At 32.9% G+C, this 21,826-nt stretch overlaps 1 protein-coding gene across 1 annotated transcript in view; it reads right to left on the reverse strand.

The window, feature by feature from the left end:
* Positions 1-21,826, reverse strand: part of LOC149802134 (putative peptidylglycine alpha-hydroxylating monooxygenase 1) — a 71,556-nt gene that overhangs the window by 32,947 nt on the left and 16,783 nt on the right. The window contains exons 2-5 of the mRNA XM_089956538.1: positions 11,139-11,265; positions 9,089-9,143; positions 7,870-7,957; positions 3,634-3,752 (exon numbers count right to left, since the gene is read on the reverse strand). Coding sequence (XP_089812664.1) covers positions 3,634-3,752; positions 7,870-7,957; positions 9,089-9,143; positions 11,139-11,261 — 385 coding nt within the window. The 5' untranslated portion in view covers positions 11,262-11,265. The remainder of the gene's footprint in view (positions 1-3,633; positions 3,753-7,869; positions 7,958-9,088; positions 9,144-11,138; positions 11,266-21,826) is intronic.

The following is a 21,826-nucleotide window of genomic DNA, read 5'->3' on the forward strand; positions in this document are numbered from 1 at the left end:
GTATTTGTATGTTGATTGAGGTCTTCCAATTTTAATAGTATCATGTGGTAAAAATAAAATATCTGCTTGATGAACTTCATTAGGAGCGCTGACTTCAAACTGTGCGTACTGAATTCGTTTAGATGGTGGTAGTTAAATCTGCCATATTGCATGTCGTGCCAACCACGCTGCAACAAAAGAACGAGTAACATTTGCTGCATCAGCGAGTTTACTAATCGCTGCTCTACCTTTCCAATATCCTATTGGGCAATAATAAATCGATTCCATTATTTCAATAATCGTTTGATTAATTACCAGCTCTGAATACTAATTTACCTTTCATCGCAGATCTTATCAACCAATTAGATAATTATTCTTTTAAAAATTTTTTAAATATGGAATTTAGTGCATGAATCAACTTCACATCTGCAATATGTCTTTATTGTAAATCTTTACTTTTATAAGCTATATCATGAATATGACATGCTCAATCAATAGTGTTTATTGGATATTCACCAGGTCTTGGTGGATCTCGCTCATCATGTCGGATATCAAGTCTGGTACCAAGACCGGAATAATTATATCCAGGAAGGTGTTTCCCTCCTGGGTATTCTGCCCTTGGAATTCCTGGTAATTTTCCTAATGAAGTAGCGATATCACCACCGCTAGTAAAATTACTGGTAGAAATAAATATATATTTTTTGTACCACCTTTTACACATTTACCTGTAAGTGCACGCTTTTTATTTTTTGTTATTATTGTCGCTAGTCCACGCGTGGATGTAAATGCTTTACATCGAACACAATATAGATCCACATAATTTATTTAATTTATATAACATGGATGTCATTGATTTCTCAGCGACACGAAAAAAAGAGCTAGTAAAACATATTTCGGCATTACCGAATTCCATCAGAATGATAATACTAGGTCCGTCTGGGTCCAGTAAAACGCAGTTATTACTTAATTTGATAATGAGATGACTTAAGGGGGATAAGTTATATTTAGTAGCTCCCTCAGTTGATGATCAGCGATGCTACGATGTACTTAAAGATTTTAACGAAAATGCAAAATTGTTGGACGAAGATGGCGATGAAATTATTAATATTATAACTGATATTGATGAAGCACCATCCGTAGACAACCTTGATGGATTTATTAATAATTTAGTTTTATACGATGATGTGATGCTGGACAAACAATAAAATCCAGCTCGGATATTTCCTCGAGGTTGACATAAAAATACTGATGTGATTCATGTTGCTCAGCGATATACACAAATACCTAAAGTGATCAGAGACAACTGTAATGTATTAGTTGTATTTAATGGAGTCGATACACATACTCTGCGAAATATTCATCAGACTTGGTGTAGTGGGGACATGGACATGATTAAGTTTAAAAACTTCTTTTCAAAAGCTCATACTACCCTACACAGATTTATCACGATACATTTACATGATCCTCGATCACGATATCGTATAAGTCTCGATACAATCTTTGGTTGAGAGATTGATATATTAATGACCTAATTACAGAAGCAGGGAGGGTGCGACCACAGAGTTAGTCCAATTTCGTAACATACGAGTACACATTTATATTTCAGTACATGAAAACAAAAGAACTTACCCAGTTAAAGAAGCTTCCACTGGCGAATGGAAGGCTTAATTTTAGCGTTATTTACGTTATTTAATCGTCTCTTTTTTTTACAAGGGTTTATTTCAATTTTAGACCCTTCAAGAAAGTGCTCTGTTCACCCTCCATGCTGCTGCATAAAACTGCTAGCGGTCTATGCTGCTTACCCAATGTATATAACCGTCAGCTGTATGTGTTATTTGCTGTATGCATATAACGATGAAGACTGGTTTGTTGCTGCAGATCCTGGACAAAGAATGCTCCACATAATACAGCAAGGTGTCTAAACTGACAAGACAGCATATGCATGGAAAGGAACAAAAGGTCCATATGTCCTACACCTATGATGTCAGCTTCACTCACAAGATAAAACTGTTTGTAACACGAACTTCATCAAAATCATATTTTCATCGTTGCAAACATTTACTACATTACAAGTATAATTTGAAGAATATTCAACGTCACACGAGTTTGCATCAATATTATGGTGTCTAAGGACTCACGAGTTTGCATCACTATTATGGTGTCTAAGGACTCTCATGTGTCTGACTTGGACCATGAATCGCACCAATAAATCTTAGGCCATTAAATCTAACGCCATACTCGTGTAACGCTTATTCGAGCTCGATATTGTATTGTAACGCCATACTCGTGTAACGCTTATTCGAGCTCGATATTGTATTGTAACGCCATACTCGTGTAACGCTTATTCGAACTCGATATTGTATTGTAACGCCATACTCGTGTAACGCTTATTCGAGCTCGACAGAGGCATCCGAATATATTTCAACACCAGTTCACTATATTATATGCAGTATGGTAAAATAAAAGTAGTACCTTTCGTTCATCATGCGATAAATTGAATCTTACATTTGTGTAATTTAGAATACAATTTAGAAAATGGGTCAATTAATCCATTAAAATTTAAAATTGGTTTATTTGAAAATAAGACGATTGGCTGCATAATTCTTCCAGAACATGATCTTTTTTCTTTATTTAATTGTAGGGTATTTGTTGCGAAGTAGGTTTCCTTTATGAAAATGAAGCTTTCAGTCTTACATGATATCAGTTAAGGACAAGCACGACTAGACACCTTGCTTGGTACTTGCCAATTTCACCTTGAGAATTAGGAAAATCAAAGTAAATCTATATGTTTTCAATGATTAAATGAAAAGAGGGAAACATATATTCCCAATACGATTGGCAGTCTTGCTATAATTCCATCACTAATTAAAAATGCTTCTTTTGCAAAATAAACAACGGATTGCATACATTAGTTATGTAGCCACTGTATTAAATATGGCCATCGCTGCGAATTCTATGTTATAGTTTGTAAAGAAAGAAATGCATGTAGGCGTTACATGGTGGTATGATCATCACACTCAGACTAAACTCAACGTTCTGAAATCTGATTGGTCAAAGATTATGCATCCGTCAATCAAACATAACAATCTCTTGTGAATCAGAGCGTGACAAAATGTAGAATTTTGGAATCCAGTAAGTTTAGCGTTAGTTTCATTATGTTTGTAAAACTGGCTTAATATTTGGTTTTAAAATCCTAACTTCAGATACGAGAACACGCACAGCCTCAGCCAACTTGCCTTCTAAAACCAATGTATTCTTAAAATTCCCTGTACCGACAAAAGTACAATATATGACAATTTCATGTATGAGTGTGAAAGATAATTCTGTACGAAAGTGAACATATAATGTTGTAACAACAACAAAGATGAGCATAAAGGGTTATAACAATTTGTATTTATCGTCTAAGACTAATTTGATATTGTATGAAAGGTTAATAGGACATATTACTGTCAACAACAAGATCACATGACACTTTCTTTAGCAATAATGTTGTAACTAATGTTTGTATTGCTATAAGGCACATAAACAGTTCTTGTACATCATCGACGCGTGCTTCAAAAACTACGATGTGTTCACGTTGTAAGCATTTGAAATGAAAAGACAGGAGAGTTATTGTATTCAACATAACCAGGTAGACAACAAAAGTGACCCTACCTTCTGGCAGTTTGAGGCTAGGGGCATCCATTGCCCATGCGTACAGGATCTGAGCGCCACTTCGGCACACTGGGCCCGTGTTGTATTCGGATGACATATGCGCCATCTCGCCGCAGTTCCTAGACAAGATATATCGTTATGTGACAAATTGAGAAAAGGCAAAATGGTGTTCAGTCACTAGAGTTCAGTATTATTATAGTTTAATAATCTTAAAAAAGATACGTATCGCATAGCTTAAGACAGCTTCTTATATTACGGTAGGTAGTTTTTGAAATCTCAGCGAAATATTGTCTTCAAAGCTAATACCTACATAAGTCGGCACAATTATTATACAGGAGGAACATGTGCAAAAGACCGCCCTGGTTTGAAACAATTAAGCCATAATGGACAGCAGCATTTGTCTAAAGAGAATGCCACAACTATTTCAAAGTTACATATCCGTATGTGTGCTTTTGGTATTAGATTGGCGATTCATCATTTGGTGGCATTCTCTTCACTTCTTAAATCTACGTTAAAAATCCAAACCACACACATACAACTTGTATGGGGTATTTGTCAATGATTATCTCCGTTTTATCACCTCGAAATTGAAATACAAAGAAGTCCCAGTGCTAGATGTGTGAATTGCACATGCCTTTACATGAATTTGTTTGCGTAATTAAGTTTGATGGCTGGAGGTTTTAATTACATCTGCCTTTACATGGATTTGTTTGTGTATAGTAATCCGACGGTGGCTCTGCCTCTACAAGGATTAGTTTGCATACTAATTAACATGTGAGAGTAAGTAAGCTACGTTTGTCAAGAACTGTTATGCACAGGTAGCAAATAACTACCACATGAATATGAGTATGAGTTTAACATTACTGCAGTAAATAATTGGACACCGTGGTGGTACAACCCTTTTTAAAAAGTATATCATGTCCCCACCCCGATCTCAATCCCTGCCCGTGGGCGATGAACGCATAATGTTATTGTGGCCTTGTGTAAGGGAGGGCTTTGTTCTGCCCCCCCTCAATCCACTTCCAGAATGGTTCTTCTTTAGTATAAAATACATTCCAGCTCTTATGGGATATTCAACTTATGCACCATTGAAATGTTTGTACGATAAACAAAAAGTTAAACCCCTCATTCTAATATTAACAGGCCTTTTAACTGAATTTTAGATAGACATATACAACTCAGTCACAGTATTCTTTTAAAAAACATTTTTATTTTCTGTTCTTTTATTCCTAGTTTTTACTAACATGCATGCACTTCTCACATCAAACATTGCATGCACTTTAAATCTATGTACGCACAGTCGCCTTATAATCGATTGCGCAGAGGTTTTTAGAAGTACATGGCAATGTCATTGTGGATGATACATTATCATGACATGGCAATGTCATTGTGGATGATACATTATCATGACATTGCAATGTCATTATGTATTATACATTATTTCTATCATCTGGTATGGTACAGAGGTTAATTGAAATAGATGTTGATGCCATTGTGGCTGATATATTATTTGTATTATTTGACAATTAATATATAAACAACCATTTCATTTTAATTGAAAAAAGTACTTTTATGATACCTCGAAATGATATGATGTCGAAAGAATACAAATATCATCCGACAGAAACCAAACTACAATAATAATAATAATAATAATAATAATAATAATAATAATAACCACATGGGCGAGTAACGGGCGATAAATAATTGTTCACTTCCCCTTGTAAAACAAGTACTTTTTGTTGCAACAAGATGGCCTAATCAAGATGTACATGTAATAATAGAAACAACAGCAATACAGGGAAATCAAACGTATACGATAAGTCAAGGACATTTTTGCAAAATTACACACTGTTATATATATATATATATATATATATATATATATATATATATATATATATATATATATATATATATATATATATATATGGGCCGAAAACGTGGGTTTGGCCATCGCCGTACCATCCATGATTATCTTCAAAAAAAAAACAAAATCCAAATTTCCAACTCGAACTTTATTAGGCCGTATTGGATTCTTTTTTCTTTCTGGATTTCGGGCAGTACAGAATATTGAAGTCTTACACAAATTGCAGTGTTGTTGTAGGCCAACAAAGCCCGAATATTTAATCGCGTGAAAGAATCTTATCGGATCAGTCAGAGAGAAAGCACATGGGAAATAGTTTATTCAATTTCCTAAAGGGCCTTGGGGAGAATTCCGTAATTAAAAACTATATGTTAGAAGCTTAGTTATCTCGTGTATTATGAGATCACTACGGAACAAATAAAGTGATGTGATTGGTTTTCCTAGCATGGGAGTGTCAATAATGGTACTTCATGAAACCAGGAACTGAATCAGACAAGATCTAAATCAATGTAATCGTTGCTAACGGAATGAAATATTGCAGCTAGTTACACTAACCCACACAAGAGACCGTATTCAAATCGGTGTACCATATAATAAATTCCGACATATTTTGTTCAGGATGTTTGCTTTCTCAAGCGGGTTCCTGATTGATGATTTACGCAAACACTACAAAGTAAAGCCAAGTGGTTATCTATTCCTAACTTCATTATTTTATCATGCCCTGATCGCTTTCCTTATGTGTGGAATACAAAATCAACCTTCCATTCCCTCGGAGTTCAGGTGTAGTCTTGTATCTTACGCCACATTGTATCGTTCTACTCACTTTTTCCATTGTTTCTTTTTAGAGATGCCTTCTTTAACTCTGTATGCAAACTTCAGGTGTATATTTGGAAACGGAATTGCAAGAAAATAAAAGTAATTGCAGAATGCTCTGGGAAATTTTCACACAATATTTTACTCTTGTGCAAAAGAAAATAATGTACAAAAAGTCAAAATGAACAATCATAATTATTTGAATTTCTGATCCTTTTTGTCGCCTGGATTTCATTAACAGAACTAAGGTCTTCATTTAAGACTAGAAAATCTTATTGGTTGAAATATACGTCTTGCTTAAAATTGGCCAATAACATGTCATAAGTCTAGACCTAATTTTAAGACTTATGTAAGAGAAAGTTATGCCTGAGCTTTGTTGATCTCACAGATTAATATAGTTTCAGACAGATACTGAGCTCAGAATAAACATTGTATTGTTCGAGCTACCTTTAGAGTCATCGATACAATGGAGATAAATGTTGGTCGCGTTCAGTTCAAGCTGCATACTGTGCTATGGATACGGTGGGGATACAAGTTGGTTGTATTCAATTGGAACTACCTGCAATGTCATTGCTACAATTGAAATACCATTTGGTTGTATTCAATTGGAACTACCTGCAATGCCATTGCTACAATTAAAATACTAGTTGGTTATATTCAATTGGAACTACCTGCAATGTCATTGCTACAATTAAAATACCAGTTGGTTTGATTCAGAAATCGTAAAGATCTCGATCTATAAAACAAATCTCATTATACCAAACTTGTAAGTTACTATGTAGACATCGTCCTTCTGTCTCTAAAAAGGAAAGAATATTAATCACTTCCAGATTCGGTGATGACTGGTCACATTTAGATACAGTGTAGTTCCATTTCTCCTTGGACTTTATCTTCCATAGCCGTCCCAATGTAGAATCCCTCCAGAAAGTGCATACGCTCCCTTTTTTGCGCATGTTTTTGTTGTTCGTTAATAGTATTCGTCGTGTTTCGTTTTTGGACTTAATGTTGCATATATACCTTGTATACAATTGCCGTTTTTCCAGATGTTTGTTTGAATTTGTATGTCTTTATCCTCATGAAACTGGACTGTACATGAATTTCGATGTGGCAGTTTTTATTCTATGTTAACACGACTATGACTTTCTTATTATTATGCTTGAAAGTTATAATCTTTTGTGTTATCTTTTTTATATTAACATATTATTGGCTTATTGTATATAACTAACGTTTGACGTTGCAAATAAATGTAACATTGCTATGATATATCTTCTTCAAAGCCAATCCAGAAGTCCTAGGCCGGGTAATAATGAAAGCGGCTACTTTATACAATCCTAACTATTGAATAACGAATAAAAAAATAAAAAGTACGAATAAAAATTTCGGTTTTTTTTAACTAAAGTTTTTTTCACACACACACACACACGCGCGCGCACGCACGCACACACACACACACACACACACGAATTTATACTAACACGAAATTTTACTAGAATTCAAACAATATCCTTCTTGAATTGGACCTAGATGGGAAAACGAAAACTGTTTATTATCATTACCAAGGCTGCTTCTCACTCCCCGGTTCCTTGCAACCATACAAAAGAATGTGGTGAGCGATCTCCATGTTGGCGTGTGGCGCAAACCCAACTGAAATATGAGGAGACCGTATACATTGTATGCAGTGCAAATTATTGTTGTTTGTTGTTGGTACATCCAATTAAAATGTAATGGCTTAAAACATTAAGAAGGCCATGCGCTGGACAGATTGATTGTTCCGGAAAGCCGCTTTGATTGGTCAACTTCTTATATGTATGAGCTACTGATTAGTCAACTTATCTTTATGAGCTACTGATTGGTCAGCTTCTTATCTTTATGAGCTACTGATTGGTCAACTTATTTGTATGAGCTACTGATTGGTCAGCTTACTATCTGTATGAGCTACTGATTGATCAACTTCTTATCCGTATGAGCTACTGATTGGTCAACTTATCCGTATGAGCTATTGATTGGTCAACGTCTTATCTGGATAAGCTAATAATGCTGCTGATTTAAAATAAACATTATCTGGAACTTTTGTGGAATTTAATATTTTACTTTGAGCTCTTTTCCACTCAGCTTGTCATCTTACAACAGGTTCTTGCTACTAGACTAGCATTTCGTCGCTAGCAAAATTATATAATTAGTGTTCGCTGGCCTTGAGACAGATGAGAATTGTTCCAGTTGCTATTTTCATATATTTGCAAAAAATAAAAAAACCGACATCTTTCCTACATTAGGCTTTTGATAAGATAAAGGTTAACATTCCTGATCTGAAGAAACACAGTCAATGAAATGTGATGAACTCTGAATGAGCATTGTTGGCATAGAAAGTATAACTTTTGTTATGTTTCATTTATAGTCCAATTAGATTATGTGTCTTTGTTCTCGCCAACCAATGGGCCCCCAGAACTGTCGTAAATTTTGGAACAAGCATGACAAAGGCAATGGTAAAAAGCTGTTAACCATAGTGTTATTATAAAGCAATTGTTGAAATTGATTCGTGGTGTAATTACTACCGGCATTAACAATACTGAGTTAGAAATGAATTAAGGATCAACGTAAGTACAATTTTGATATTACCACGACAGTACATGTTCAGTTTTATCATCAAAACTCACTGTGATTTACCAGGCTCCAAGTAGCTATGTTTGAAATTAAAATTACTCAATTAAGATTCGGTAATATAATTTTAAAGTAATTAGGTCCTAAGACAGATAGACAGACAGCAAGTATATTTACCGATATATGTTGGTGTTGTGTTCGTTTTCATAGATATACAGAGGTAAGTATCGGCCTGAAATTTGAAGAAATACAAATTCAGAATAAAAATCTAAAATCCACTTAGTTATAGTTTGATGCCATGCTGCTATATTATAAATCTGTAATGACGTGTCGTGATGGATGGTCATCACATATCACATACATACTCGATGACATCTCCAGAGGAATGGAAAACTAAAATGCAATATTAAAGGAACATTAAAAAATGATACATATCTCGGGGGGGGGGGGGGCAGTATGCGCATTGAATTAAAGATATATTGCTCAGTACGAACAACTGTCTGCTTAAAACTGTGTTGTCTTCAACGAAACTAGAAATTTTTCATTACTAGTTTGTTTGTATATTCATATTGTAACAAACCTAGTGTATGAGCTTTTTGTATTTACGTTTCCTTTTAAAGTTTTGACAAGAGTTTAGTGATCGATGGTCTTTTTGTTTTTTTTACTACAGGGAATACGTGTTAGGAAGGAATTTCTCAAACCGACTGCTTAGTAAATTGCTAGGTATACACATCATGCTGAATCGAATTCAGGGAATTTTATTGAAACATGGATTAGTTTTGTAACAATTCTTAAAATACGTGTTACTGGGAGATATTCTCACCTATATGTTTTTATTGATTAGAGATAGGACCGATTCTATATATTAGGTTTTTTTAATCTTATAACGTGGTTTTAGACACCAATGTGAGGTTTGGATTTGCAGAGTGTTATGTATATCTATAAAGTTTGTAAATTTTATTCATGACTGTAACTTGTATTGATTATCTATAGCTCGATTTGGTGTACGTGAATAGGGTCTATTTAAAGATGTTAAACTATGTAAAATTGCACAGGATCTATAAAGAGATGCCTACATATGTGTAGACGGTTACTAATAATAACAGGTCGGACAGGTGTTATCTTTGAGGAATGAAATTAGTTCCTACTGGATGGGTTAAATCACGTGAGTTCCATTACGATGTTAATAATTTGAGATTTGTCGAGTAGCAGTAGTGATTATATGCGTGCTTAAGCTTTTCACCTGTATACACGTACCTCAGACTGGGCAGTTTTCTTATTCTTATTAGTTGTGTTCTTGTTGTAACATCAAGTCTGCAGACGTATATGAGGTTGTATTGAGATGTTATTGAAAAGAAAAACATTTATTTGGATTATTCAGTCGAAACAGAAAGCTCTCGTTGGACTATAATAGTATTGTGTAACTACTGTGAATTATTCAAAGGAGTTCTGAACAACGTCATTTTGACAACGTAACGATTATTGGCACCAGTACATTTCCGGTTCTGAAACTTGTACGGATATTTTCATTCTTCTGGACTTTAATATACCTTTATCACGATTATTCGGATTATCACGATTATTCGGATTATCATGATTATTCTGATTATCACGATTATTCGGATTATCACGATTATTCGGATCATCACGATTATTCTAGATTCACTTCATAATAGTAAAGTTCCTCCAACATTTTAATTTATAATTTTTATAATTAAATCATTTCTTAAGTTTTGAAAAACATTATGGTTTTACTTATTTCTGTTACTTAGTTTATGACCATAGAGTCGTAGCACGGTGATATCTCGTCCACTGTAAAGTACGAAAACACACACAAGTGAAAAGTTAGAGTCGCAAGATTGTGTTGTCTTTATTCTGAGTATAGGACAATTTTTTTAGCACGAGCGTGCCTTCAGTAGCAGCTAGTGTTGTCTTTGATCGTTAGAAATATTGCAGAAACAACTACCTCAAGCCCAACTCACGCAGTGTGTTCTGTATTGTTTTTCTTCCTCGGTCTAGATGTGAAATAACTGATTTCAGACCCATGGCTGTTATGAATCGAATGAAGATGTCTAAATTTGGCACCCAAATAAATATATTACACTTCACAAATATTTCCATATCATCGACCATATTTGTAATAGATCTCTTTCAAAACTATACATATTTCAATTCTTTACTAAAGGCTCTGACGTTCCAAATAATCCTCTATTCAAACACTACTCACCACTTTTGGCTGTACATCGGGCATCAGGAAATCTATCTTACTCTCCTCTGGAACCTTTGTGGATGGCGCTCCCAGAGTGACTCCGAGACATAGCGCCACCAGAAATATGCCTTTTACGGACATGTTTCTGAAATAGAGAAGTATAATGTGCTCTGGTAAAAAGGTAGCTCACTTAAAAATGCATTATAACTTGCCACTTTTGTAACTAAATAAATACATTATACCTAGCCACTTTTGTAACTAAATAAATACATTATACCTTGCCACTTTTGTAACTAAATAAATACATTATACCTTGCCACTTTTGTAACTAAATAAATACATTTTAATTAGAATCAACATAACTAGAGGTTCAGCGAGTATGCAACTCCATGACTGATTCACTTGAATGCAAGCTAGGCCGTCAAAAAGGCAAAATGATTGTAGACATTTTATGATTGCTTCACATTCCTACTGGGATAAATATAAAAATTTCATTGCTGCAAGAACATGCTGTTCACGAAACATATTACTGTAAAAAAAAAAAAAAAGGAGGTTTATCCACGTGTTGAATCTTTAAACGTCGAGAAAGATGTCACTTCAACAAGATTTCCCATAAATCAGGTTTTCAGGTTATACAACACAACAGAAAACGAATATTTTTATTCCATAACAACGAAGCTTCTTGTTCGCCAATCAATGGAAAATCTGAAACTGAAAATATCTTAAAACGTTAGTAAACATATCGTTGGTATTTAGAGTCAATTTATGAATATTAATGTTCATTTATATTTTAAAATCAAACTGTGCTGATAAAATGTAACATCCTCAGCAATAAAAAAATGAGGTTCAAATACCATTGGTTTCCAAAAAAGACATATAGTGTAGAACGGAGAGAAATTCGACGACCAAAACAGTACCACACACTATACAGAAACTTCGCTAATATTACATATAGGATTGGCAGCATTTAGAATGTTATTTTCCCTTCATGGTTAAGAAAGTGTCATGCATCATATGGCTTTGAATTTATATAGCTACCGAAGCGTTATATATATCGCGTTAACAAGAAATATTATTACTGTAAATTTCAAGTCCGATAAATCTGACAGTTATCGTTGTCGTTGTTATTGTCGTTGTTGTTGTTGTTGTTGTGGGGTTTAACGCCATTTTTCAGCACAAGATAGGCTATACATGGCGGCCAGAATTAATGTTGGAGGAAGAACCCGGGAAAACACAGAAAGAATCACCGACCCACGAGAAGCTACCGGCAAGCTTTCTCACATACCCACTTAGGCCGAACCCGAGATTGGAACCCACGCAGACCGAGGTGAGATGGCAGTGATCCTTAACAGAGAGTGCTTTAGACCACTCGGCCTCTCGGGGCCCCAACTCTGACAATACTTAATACTTTGCTTTATATATGTATTTGAGTTCCTTGGAACCCGTGAGAATAAAATGAACTTTGTACTTACATTGATGTCAAGTCATACTATTTTTATTAATATTGCAAAGTAAATTATGACATGGTCTCTGACTTCATTTTCCAAAAGGAATGTTTCCTTCTGATACTGGAGATTCTTGTATGTATGTATGTATATATGTATGTATGTATGTATGTATGTATGTATGTATGTATGTATGTATGTATGTATGTATGTATGTATGTATGTATGTATGTATGTATGTATGTATAAGTTGCGCAGTTAAAATATAAGATAAACTTACCGCATTGTGAATTAGATCCCCAAAAATATATAGTTCTATCACAAGTCCTAAAGTATAGAGCGTTCTGAACGAATTCCAGTGGTGTTTCGAATGAATTCCAACCCGGTATGCGCAGATATACCAACAATCAGGATGTTGCACGATGACATAAGCCATAATGATTTTGAATGAATTCATAATAATCAGAAAACAATGTTTTAGACCAAAATGTCAGATGAGCACTTTCTAATTCCAATGAATCAGTGAAAAAAGAATTTCTCTCAAATTTGATCTGAACAGAGCTAAAAGTCATTCCACAACTGATAACTATTTACTTAGTCTTCTTTATACACAGACTGTCACCTGACTTATGACACGTCATAATACCCTCGCCTACTGTTATTTCCAGTGGCAGTCTCTATTTACATTAATTGTAGCAAACAACGTGATGAAAATCAGTTAGACCATAAAATTTGCTAAGCGAAAATCATAGTCAGGAACTCAGATGTATGCAAACATGCATGACATTTATCTTGAGGATACTCTTCAAATATGGGAAAAATCGTTGTAATATGTTGTTTACAATGACTGACAATCTATAGTCCCAAACAAGAGTTAAACACACACACGATATATATATATATATATATATATATATATATATATATATATATATATATATATATATATATATATATATATATATATATATATATATATATATATATATATATATATATATATATATATATATATATATATGTATATATATATATGTATATATATATATATATATGTATATATATATATGTATATATATATATATATATATGTATATATATATATATATATATATATATATATATATATATATATATATATATATATATATATATATATATATATATATATATATATAATGCATTAATAATGATAGCATGACTATATATATATATATATATATATATATATATATATATATATATATATATATATATATATATATATATATAGTCATGCTATCATTATTAATGCATTTTACCTATACTGTTAACAAACTTTGCAAGCAACACAGGTCAGCGATTAAAGATGTTTGTGATCATTTTCCGCCAAACTTGAAATAATATCCTTGTATGATCTGTAAGCATATATATGCTTATGAAAACAAACCGCTTAATTTTATTATTTGCCCAGATTGGTTGCCATTTTGTATTTATACGGTCATAATTTTTTTTGAAAAAGGCAAGGTTTCATGCCATCCTTCGTTCTAACTAAATATTCAAAATGCATAGTGTACCAAAAATAGCCAGGTCAAACCCTGTTTAATAATGTCTAGATTGTCATGTTATTCTACAACCTCAATAACATCTTATTTTAATGGGATGGAATCCACGTGTGTGCATCTGTTCGGGTACCGTCTATAATCCCGAATAAGTCGAGTCCAACTGCAAAACTGCATAGACCAGTCTGCCGTGGATAAATGTGTACACAGAACCATCGTAAAGCTTTTGTGTGATGCAGTAAAAACTATTGATTTACACCCATAGTAGCAGTTATCGTTACTATCGTGCTTGATTCATTTTCTGACGGTAGCTAATAAATACAGTATTACGGAGTGAGGGAAAGCATACTACCCAAAACTAATTTCCTGGAATTAAACAATCGGATCTCAAATATATATCATGTGATATACAAAACTGTGTTCGTACTTAGTTCCCTGGAATAAATTTTGTAAGGTCTCAGACTAGATTCTTGTTTGCATACAGTTTACAACCTATTTTCTTTTGCTGACAACTCAATGGTAAAAAAATTGACCTTCTATATTTTAAATCAAGCGGGAGAATGAAATCTGTGTCGATCTATGAAATACAGAAAAAGAAAATCGATTGACCCATAAATCAGAATTGTATAAAGATTTTTAAGAACCACTAGAAATGTCAACTAAGTGAACTATGTTCACTTTAGCAGATAATCTAATACATCGCATTATCGTCTTCCTCGTGGATATTGTTGCCATCTTCATCGTCGTCAATCTTTTTGAAAAGAAACCATGGCATTTATTTTCAGAAGAATAGTGGACATCATTTTACATTTATTTGCTCCTGTGTTAACGATGCTACCCATAGCTATCTGACATGGGGTGCAAGATAACATGGGATGGATCCGTGGTGCATAGTTTTCTGTGTACAATAACCTTTCATCGTATCCTTCCCTGGAAGAATAGAAGTGTTCCTTAGAGAACGATATTCGGTGTGACTATTCTTATGGACAGCAACAAAATGGCGTGTCTGGGTTTAGTTCCAGTATACACAAATTGCTGTCTGGGACGAATTATATTTCCTAATACTTCGACATGGTTATTTTAAATATTGAACAATCGTATTAGTCGATACTCCTTACCTCACGCACACACACCATGAACTGCAATTAAAGTGAATAAGACACGCATGTCATCAACATCTTTATCTTTAGTATAATTATATATACCTTTAAAACTCTCTCAAATACACGTCTTCATTAATTAATATGTGTATAATTATATCTACATTTAAAACTCTCTCAAGTACACGTCTTCATTAATTAATCTGTGTATAATTATATCTACATTTAAAACTCCCTCAATTACACGTCTTCATTAATTAATCTGTGTATAATTATATCTACATTTAAAACTCCCTCAATTACACGTCTTCATTAATTAATCTGTGTATAATTATATCTACATTTAAAACTCCCTCAATTACACGTCTTCATTAATTAATCTGTGTATAATTATATCTACATTTAAAACTCTCTCAAGTACACGTCTTCATTAATTAATCTGTGTATAATTATATCTACATTTAAAACTCCCTCATATACACGTCTTCATTAATTAATCTTAGTATTTTGATGATTGTCGGGTAGAGATGGTAACTTATTTTAAACATCGCGGTTGTGTATTCTCTTCTAAAAACTCGTGATATATTGTAAAGAAAACAAAAACAAAGAATTCTTTTTTTAAAAAAACCCTAGCAGCATAAGCAGCAAGAAACTTGTACATTTTGAGGTCTAGATTTACTTGGGTTTGTAAATTTCTTCTGAAACTCTATTTTAAATATTTGATACAAAATCAGCGGCAATATTTAATTATGAGTCAGAAATTCAAGTGTGTACAAAGCAAATGACAATGAAGCTGTATATACGTCATTCTGTAAATGTATTATTGACATTATAAAACACTCCAAATGCTCTTATCTCTGATGAGTTAAGTATAATGTCAACGCAATTAGCAAGATATTGTCGACTTTTTAAGTACTGGTTCAAGTTATTAAAGATGACAGACGATAGATTCCTAAAACAAAGTTATAACCTAAATTTGCATTGGAGTGAACATTGTAATTCTTGGGTAAATGAAGCTAAGAATATGCTGTTTTCATACTGAGTTAAACGTTAATCAAGGGAAGGATGATGAGAACCTCTTTTTCATTATACTTTAAAAACGCTGTCTAGATATTTCAATCAATGGGTAAATGGTGATTCTATAATAAGATCCGAAATTATCTGGGAAACTTTAAAGGTGGATTATTTGCAATAACCTTCTTAAATATAGTGATTGGAACTCTATATGTTACCTAAATTCTTCGCACGCTTATTACGTAAGTTCAGAAATGGAACCATTCCTATAATGGTAAATATAGGTTGGTTCAAAAATATCCCCTATGTTGGAAGACTGTGGCATTTTGTGCAGATATAAAAGCCGATTTTCACTTTGCTGTGGAATGCCTTATTAATGATAATTTGAGAAACGCCTTTTTACTTTCCTATGTTCAGTGTAACGCAAATTACATAAACATTTGTAACTTTATGCAAAGAATAAATAATAACATTAATATCCTACACAATATTGCTCATTGTCTATCAAAATCTACCACAATTAAAAAGTCAGAGTGTTAACCCTAGAATTATTATCTTTCGTGGTTTTACGATCTTTTTCGTCTAAGCTGGTGGTCTATGTCACAAGAAGAAAAAAAGATGATTTAATAAATTATGAATACAATGAAGAAATAGACGTAAATGAATAACAGCTAACTTATCTTGATTATATATATATATATATATATATATATATATATATATATATATATATATATATATATATATATATATATATATATATATATATACCTTTGCTTGATTTCAAGAAGAATGTCCTTTGAGTTTCATTTGCCGTAATTTGCCAAGAGATCAACGTATTTTGCGACAAATAAGTGAAACCAAATTTTATTTTTTCTCAATATATTGACCAATTCTCTTTCTACAATGTCTCTTGATTGCATATTCCGTTAACAAGATGCTATGCAATGTATTGTTAGCTCCCGTCCACCCATCCCTCCTCCATTGAATACTTTGAAAGGAAGTGTATTTATTTCTGCTTACTAGTTTGTTGTTGATGGTGAACATATTTGTACGTCATAAACTGCATACAATGTGCATGTCTCAATGACAGAAGAATATTGTAATTACCTTCAATTTTTTAGAAAAAGGGATTAATTAATGAAAGTATTTTTTAAATAATGCCTTATTATAGATGTGCTAGCACTAAATTATCTTTATGTTAGTTTGCCTCGATCTACTTAGACAAGCTCTCTCTCTCTCCCCTCCCCCCCCCCCCCAAAAAAAACCCCAAACAAACTGAAACCAGCTTTTTTCATTTTACCTCAAAAGCTTTATTTAAGTTAAAAGAGTCATGAATTGCACAGAAAATATTCATTCATGACTTAATATTTAATCAGCGGCAAACGTGAAAACGAATACCTGAGGATGCATGAGAGTGTGAGTATGTCAGAAAGAGGCCTGCTACTAGCTCCTCTAATTCATGTCATTATTCCTTGTGGGAGATAATATAGTTTATTAGGAGACAGTGCCGGAAGCAAAGGATACTATCAGAAGTGAACTGCAACGACCAGAATAGATCTGTCTGGTTCCATCTAATCACAAATTGAGAGAGACAATTTACTCACCGATCTCTCATTTATATGCAAGGAACTGTTTTGTACTTACGTGATCATCATGGCATCTAAATCAAGCCCGTTTCTGATAAAGTTCCATCACATCTAATTTCTTTTTTTAGCAACGAATGTGTGTTTTATTGAGTTCTAATGGCTTTCGATTTCATAATTATGGAAATCGTGCTCGAGAAAGTAACTGTTTGTTGTATCACAGATAAAAGATAAACATATAGGGAAGCTATTCGCTAAACATTAGTGAAGATGATGGAGAAAATGCTAAGTTCCCATTATTCAGATTAGTAATTTTCTCTGTTTTAAGTCAACTGCCATTTTAGTATGACATGAAATTTTCCTTACTTCCTTTCTTTTACTTTGTATTAATATATATCACTGATAATATTCCTCCTTTCTAGCAGCAGATTGCCTTCCAAAACTCTAGACCAAGTATTAAATGACAACGACTGAATTAACTTTGCTAATTACAACTATAATTAGGGTGAAGCTACATTTTGTGTTCAATATGAAACTGGAAATTATGTAAAGAATAAATCAATAGAGAAAAATGTGAACTGCGTGCGTATTTTTTTGCTAAACTATGCATAACACGGTGACGTATTTCTGAATTCATTGGACCATTAAGACTTGTGCTCATACAACGATGACGCGTTTCAGCACAATGAAAGACAACGTATAGCGTATTTATTAGACCGTGACAACTTGTGTCCATACAACGAGGATACGTCATCGTTGTGTGGGCACACGTTGTCACGGTTATACTAAATATAAAGATATAACAAACAGTTCCTGAAATAGGATGTAAGTTTTGACTTATACGTTCGAACCGAAATTCACATATATTGAAATATATCTAGTTAATTAAATCAAAATGAGTTATACATATGGAACGACCAACTCAACAGTTATACCTATGAAATGACCTACTCAACAGTTATACCTATGAAATGACCGACTCAACAAGGAGTAAAAGTTGAATATTTACATTTGTTACACATAGAATCAAACATATTAACTTAATGAAGAACAAAAACCTTAAATCCATATAAAAACAAAAGACAGTAGTTGTATTTTATTCGCTGTGATATTTTGCTGTTGAGATGCCATGCGATCATGTAGGAAACACGTTATATGTCTCCTATGCCGTGGAATTAGTGATAAATGAAGCAAGTAATCATAATGATTGACCCAAAAAATACAATTTAGATATATAGTCATTGATTTTATAGATGTCGGGTAAAAGAAACTTGAGGATATTAAAAGTTATGAAGAATTTACATACATCACAATTTTTTTACATCAAATATTGGAAGGGAAATAACAGTATATATTTGTGTCAATGGTAAGCGCACCATGGGCAACGTGCACCGATAGTACAACATGCACCAATAGTACAACGTACACCAATAGTACAGCGTGCACCAATAGTACAACGTGCACAAATAGTACAACATGCACCAATAGTACAACATGCACCGGGAGTACAGCTGAAAGAAACTACATCAATCTCGTTAGAATAATTGGAATACAATTACAAAGACATGCTATCATATTAATCATATTTGGCGATCTTAGTGAATATAAATAAGGGATTATCGTTATGTTGGAATAGATTCTGTCTAGATTAGTATAAGAAACACACATGTAAAGAAGTGCACCCACAAAACTGTCAGAACACAAAATGTTGTGCAATTGTATAGGTAACTCGATACATACATACATACATACATACATACATGCATGCATACATACATACATACATACATACATACATACATACATACATACATACATATATATATATATATATATATATATATATATATATATATATATATATATATATATATATATATATATATCCGATTATACATAAAAATGGAAACATTCTTTCAAACTTTAATTGTTCTGTAATTTAGAAAGTAACATTGGACTACAAATATAACCAACAAATGAAACTCTTGGACAATGAAAGCACATTTCATGTAGGGTTTGTATTCATTTAACGTAAGAAAATCCACAATAAATATAAGGCAATATTTTACAGTGGAACATACTGTATCGAAGTATATTAAAAGTGCTGAGTGAAATTGAAAGCATAGTGTATACAGTATTAAGAGCGAAAAAGACAAATGATGTTCACGGGGAAGATAAAAGACATCTTCGACTCAACACATGTAGGTTAAACATGTGAGAGAGAAATCGTGCCAACTGTGACAGGCAGGGACACATTGTCTGTCATTGGTTACCAGAGGTACAATAACAGGCCAAAAAGTGCCCGATCACGATCTCTTAGCGTTGCAGACATAAAGAATACAATTTAAAATACAAATACCCCAAATGGATGCAATTTTATTATAAATATAGTGTCTGATATGACAGTCATTTGTTCATCATAACAAGAAAAATAATCGGGATGAATAAATTGCAATAATACCAAAGAACGGTGAATATTATATATAATTCAGCATGGATTTCATAGTGCATAAATTATGTTATGATAAAAAGAAGTAAAAGTTCAAAGGATAATTAGGTTTGTATACCGTTTTAAATTCAAGGGACAATTAATAAAGCAGCTAGCAAAAGTTAATCCTAAATGGGTGCAAACAAGCGATTCGGTTTCCACAGATCGCCCACTATAGCATAAAATATATATATATATATATATATATATATATATATATATATATATATATATATATATATATATATATATATATATATATATATATATATATATATATATCATACACGCTTTCTGGAAAAATCATGCTAATTACTTCCGGTAATTTTTTTCAGCCAATCAGCCAATATATTATTCAATATAGTACCATACACGGGTTGGCTCTGTATCTAATAAAATAACAAGATACCTGTAACTAAATAACTTATGTATATATATATAACATTATATAATGTATTGAATCCCTGCTTAAATAGCTATTATGCATCGTGAATTATATTTCTGTCCTTATCATTATAGTTTGGTTATTCTGAAAATGTGTCAGCACTTTTACAACCAGTTGCTCAATATTTGTTAACGCATTCTTTAATTTTTCTATCATGCTTTAATATCTTCAACATTATTATCATCTTTAGTCTGGCATATCTGAGCATCAACATGTCTTTGTACCTACTGTATAATATCTGCATCGGTTGATTTTACTGGGCCACCTTAAGTCATGATACTTTGTTAATGTTTAGGACGTTATTAATTTATGGATCTAGTGTTATTTTTTTTTACTTTGTACTTATATAAAATCATATTCACTAGGACCTATAAAGATATATCTTCATTGTGCGTATGCAGTTTACTTTACGTGAAAAAAAGGGAAAAAGAAGAAAGGAAGCAAGAAATATGCTGCTGGCATGCCGTGAAATTTCCTGTTCTGTCGCCATCTTTGATACTAATATTGAATTTATCCAAGGTACCTCTTTGCAATGCCTTGAACAGACCGGTGCTGTGTATGAAACAAAACCTCTATGAAGGACTTCATCATAAAGATCCTAACAAAGCTGAATAGCTACAATTCAAATAGCTTTTGTGTGATCGACATAAGCATGGTAAATACGCACATTTTTTGTTATATAAACATACATATTTCAGTTGTAAAAGAACGTCAACATTTAATACGTAGTTTAATTGTTGTAGAAGAATATATTGTTTCTCAGTTCATTTCGAACACTGTAATAACCATAAACAAAATGCATTATGTCTATCAAATTAATAGATTACCACTTAAATTATAAATTGGATAATTGATACTTCTATCTCAATGAGTCCCAAGATTATAATATAATTTCCCATTTCTACAGGATAAAGTAAAACAGCCAAAAGTTAACGTTTTCCAGTTGAATTTGTATCCTCGCCAGTAGAGTGACTTTACTCCTACTTTGATCAATAATCATAGATTTCTTGCTCCACATGTCATAGACAGCAATCATAGATTTCCTATTATGATTCGTAAAGGCTGTGCTCTATATGCCATAGACAAC

This window comes from Sinohyriopsis cumingii, chromosome 4 (assembly GCF_028554795.1).
Source record: "Sinohyriopsis cumingii isolate HCF-2022 chromosome 4, ASM2855479v2, whole genome shotgun sequence".
NCBI lineage: Eukaryota > Metazoa > Mollusca > Bivalvia > Unionida > Unionidae > Sinohyriopsis > Sinohyriopsis cumingii.